At 39.7% G+C, this 4683-nt stretch overlaps 1 protein-coding gene across 1 annotated transcript in view; it reads right to left on the bottom strand.

Annotated features, from left to right (window-relative positions):
- Positions 1 to 1276: 1276 nt before the first annotated feature.
- CRB1 (crumbs 1, cell polarity complex component) overlaps positions 1277 to 4683 on the bottom strand; it is a 173018-nt gene continuing 169611 nt past the window's right edge. Inside the window, exon 12 of the mRNA XM_019528364.1 lies at positions 1277 to 1694. Within this exon, the coding sequence (XP_019383909.1) occupies positions 1479 to 1694 (216 nt within the window). The 3' untranslated portion in view covers positions 1277 to 1478. The remainder of the gene's footprint in view (positions 1695 to 4683) is intronic.

Raw genomic sequence — 4683 nt, 5'->3', positions numbered from 1 at the left:
TGAGTGGCTAAATTTGCTGATGCTTTTCTGCCATTGATTCAATCCCAGGGCAACCATTCAGATGTACCCCACAGTGTCCTGTGACAAACTGTTAGCAATTCATATCCAGTGAACCTTTTCAGGGTTTGTCCTGGGACAACAGACATAGAAGTCTGAATGGTCATGCTTTGTCCTGAGATAAAAGGATGACTTCTGGGACAAACACAACATCTCTAGCCCTGACTGTTTGTGGAAATGAGTTAGTTCAATGTGTTACAATTCATTTGTAGGTACAAAAACAATACGTGTTTTTATTTGGCTGATACCAGTTTTCCATCACATCAGGGTAGCTTGTCATTCCACAGGGTCTATATTGTTAGAAAATTTTTTAAACCTTCCCATTGTGCTATTAATTATAGTTTGCATTGTTATAGCTATTTCCAACAAAGCATCTCAAAGTTTTTAACAAATATTAAGGAATATTAGGAGGTAGACAAACACTATTTACTTCCATTTTACAAAAAAGCAAATGGTGGCATAGAAACTGGGAACACCTATTTCATGATTTTCAAGTCTACCCTTTATCCACAAGGCAATCCTCCTTCTCCTTTCCTGATATTTTCTAAAGACACTGAACAAGTTTATCGTTTTGCAATGAATGCATGTTTGTGACCATAGCTACAAATGATTTATACAAAGAACAGTAATACCAAAGACAGTGATACAGACTATAGGGCTTAACCTTTGCTTAGAGTCCATACTTTCAAAGATCAGTCACTTTGAGTAATCTAATCAACTTGCCTTTTTGGCATATAGAATCTTGCACTCGGAGAAGGATATGTCTTTGAAAAAGTGGTTAATGGAATTCTCTCTGGAAAAAGGTGGTGGAAAAGCAGGTGAAATGACAGCATTTAAGGAAGAAAAGTCCATCACTTTTGAAATGTTTATTTTGTTTCAAGGAAACCTTCCCTATAGCTTCTTTTTAATCCCTGAATTAAAGAATGAAAGTAGGTAAGTTTAGATACAGTTCTACTGCTAAAACCTTTGCTGATATCATTGGCATGTCCTTATTGTACAGGTGTATTTGATTTGTCCACATTGTCTTCTGCAGCAATGATTCACAGGTATTCAAAGAGGGAAAAAACCAAAATTGAAGCTGTGGTTTAAACTGCATCTGAGAGACAGGCACTTACACTTATCCTAGAAGCCACTACAGTCTGTAAGGCCTATTGCTGATTACAAAGGCTGAAATTTCCAGTGCAAACAAAATTGTCCTTGGACCAAAACAGTGGCAAATGGCACCAATTTACTCAAATATTAAAAAACTCTAAAGTTATTTGATTAAATGAAAAAAAATCACAGGCCTAAAAGTCATTGCAGCTTTCAAATGAATGTTCCTTGGTTTCAATAACAAAATGAATAATGATTTCCAATATATTTACAATATTCCAGTTTGACCAGAAGCTATTCCAGTACGTAGCACAGAGGACTGTTTCCTTCTAAATCAGTCTTTCCATCGGTGGCGGCTGCACCATGTTCCACATTTCCACCCGAGATCCTTCCTTCTCCTGCCGGCTGGGGCTGTAGGGCCCTTGAGTTGCCCGTTTGTTGGCCGCTATGACAGAAACCACAGCTGCCAAGAAGAGGATCAGTAACAAAACCAGCGTAACTGAGCCAATAGAGGTGAATATATTCGAGATCAAGTCAGCTGTCAGCTAGAAGGATTGAAAAAATTATAAATATAGTTGAGATTAAGAAAATGGAAGTGCACACACAGTGGAGCTACCATGGTGGGAAAACATTGTAGAGTATGAATCTCAAAAATGACAAAAGATTTAGGATTTAAAAAGCATTGGGCTAGGAGAAAAAAATAATCAGCCTTCCAAATTTTGAACATTAGCTTTATGGAAAGTCAATCTATTACTAGTGACTAATTTATTTGACAATTTTCCTTCTATGTTCAAGTCATTTATGAGCATATCAGAGTTTATTTCTAAAATATCAATTATTCAGCCATTATCCACTTAATCAATTTTACTAATAATTCTTTCTCCCTAGCTCATTGACAATCAGTTAATTGTAAATCTTTAATACTTCAGATTTGAATTGTTTTATCTGGATGTCTATGAATATTTGTGTTTCCTTCACTGGGCAAATCAAGTTTCTAATGGGAACATTTGTAATTATAAATTCAAACTTTGCCTTCTGTAAATAGTTTTATAGAATATACCATTTTAGCAAGTGTTACTTCCAGTATTTTTTTTACTAGACTATTTGAAGGAGGTGAACTTATAAAAGGCAATGGCCATATCTGAAATGCATTTGGCAAATCAAATAATAAATAGTCATAGAAAATGTTTTGTAATATTCACTCGACTATCCTATCAAATATAAATGTTACTTCTTTGCCAATGGAGATTTGACCTGTGTCCTTAAAACCCTTTTCCGGAGAGCAATACATTGCAGAATGGATGTATGGAGTGAATTATTTTATGCATTATTTACAGAGGGCAATGGGAAATGTAATGACATCAGACGCAATCAAATACATCTGTCAGACGTAAGGTTTAGTTCAATGAAATTGTGTGTTAGTAGATGCAAATATTGTTTTTATCAAATAGACTCTGCAGAAAGGAAAGCCATTGAAATGATACGGACACACAGAAAAGTGGACACTATGGACAGTATGACCCTAGAAGGTATTGGTCTTCCAGGCAGATTTTACATCATCTTTTGACTGATATTAAAAGTGACAGTTGAACTGTTATAGATGAATATGTGCTTGAGGCTGAACTTTCATATCCAAAATGTTTAAAAAGAGAAAACAACAGGTCAGAACTCATTTCTGCAGTTAGATACAGTTTTATACAGAATATTTACTGCCCTCATTAAGTGAACTGCTTAACATTCCTGCCCATGGGGATACTGCACTCAAATCTGGAGTACCTTAAGAGGTCTCTGACTCCATAGAAGTGCCCAATACATGCAGCATGAACCTATACTCTTCAACATTTCTGCAATAGAACAGCAGCACTACAGGAAAATCATTAAGACAATCCTCTTTTTCTGATTAAAAAAAATCCAGTTATAATAATAAAGGCAAATTTGGCTCAGGGTCACCCCTCAGGGGGCTCTTGACCAGCTGAGTTTGCTTTCTTCCTTTGTCCTTGATCATTAAAATATGACTCCCAAGATTAAAAAAGTATTAATTTTTCTATAAAGAAATAACTTACTCCAGGTGATAAATCACCCTGTACTCAAGAACCTGAGACAAGGTGATGTTGGATATGGCAGGGCTATCGCATTGTGTCACAATGCGGATGTCATTTCATTAGCTGTTCAAGCAGCATTTTAAGAATATAGTTTTCTGTTTCTACTTGAGATTTTTTTAATTGAATCTATCAGCCAATTTTGAATAAAATCATCAAAATGGAAGGGACTTTATGTTTCATCTAATCTAATCCTCTGCACCGATATATAATTTCCTCATTTTAAATTATCCCAGATACATGTCCATCAAATCTGTTCTTGAAACACTCCAAGGGAGGATTTAAAAAAAATAAAACCTCCATAATGTTGTCTTTCCCCCTTATCATTGTGGGATCTGAAAATCTCTCAGTCATTAATGAATTGCTATCCTTACAATACCCCTGTGAGGTAAAGGATTATTATGTCCATTTTGGAGTCTGAAAACTGAGGATCAGCATAGATTAAGTTGTTTGCTGAAAGTCAGACAGAAAATCTGCGGCTGGACTTAGCCCCTTGGGTGGTAGTCCATGCCACTAACCAACCTGTTACTGTATTCTTGCGAGAGGTAGTTAGCCATGTTACTCTGAAGTCAGGGAGAAGACAGGGCAGAGTGACTCCTTAAGGGCATAGACGAAACAAGGGGCATACGTGCACGACCCTTTAAAGCGGGTTAAATGCTTTGGCACTGCTTTAATTGTGTTGGTGTTTGCAAGCATTAGCAATGTATTGCACATTAATTCCAGCCACTATAGCACGTTCAGCGGAATTTGCGTGCCTTAAATGATTTAAGGGAGCAGCAAATTAAAACACCTCCGAGGAGTTTGTTTGCTTCCCTACAGCTGTGGAGCAAAGCACCAAGCTCCATGCAGTTCAGGGACTGCATAGGTAGCCCATGCAGGCAGCCTGGTAGCAGCCCAGGAGGGCAGACTCCACCAAAGGAAAAAGTTATCTTTGTTTTTTTCCCCTGGAACCTGCCTTCCTGCATGAACTGTGTGGGGACCTGGTCCTTCCCTGCTCCCTGGGACCAATAGAGCTGGGTGCCTATGGGCGGGTGCCATTGGGGGGGGGGCACCACTGCTGCAGAGGTAAACACCAGCCCCCCTGCCCCTTGCAGCCGAGGGACCACTCTGCCCAGCAGCAGCTCACCCTCCCCTCCCAGCAGCCCAGCCCTGCCCCACCTCCAGCCATTTCCCTGCTTTCCTGCTGGTACACTGCTCCAGCACCACATGACTCCTGGCTGTATTGCCAGAGCACGGGGCCCACACTGGTACCCGAGGGCCAGGAGCAGGAGGGGTATGTGTGCGTGTGTGCACATGCATGCAGGGAAGGAGGAACAAAGTGTGTGTGTGTATGTGTTCATAGGGTGAGTCCCACATGCACACCCCCACCATGCACATGCACCCACACCTCCCTCACACTGCCATACACACACCCCCTCACACACCCCAGCCAACC

Source organism: Gavialis gangeticus, unplaced genomic scaffold (genome assembly GCF_001723915.1).
Source record: "Gavialis gangeticus isolate Ggan-Ray unplaced genomic scaffold, GavGan_comp1, whole genome shotgun sequence".
Taxonomy (NCBI): domain Eukaryota; kingdom Metazoa; phylum Chordata; order Crocodylia; family Gavialidae; genus Gavialis; species Gavialis gangeticus.
The sequence above is the reverse complement of the archived record's forward strand: the minus strand, read 5'-3'. Positions and strand labels throughout refer to the sequence as shown.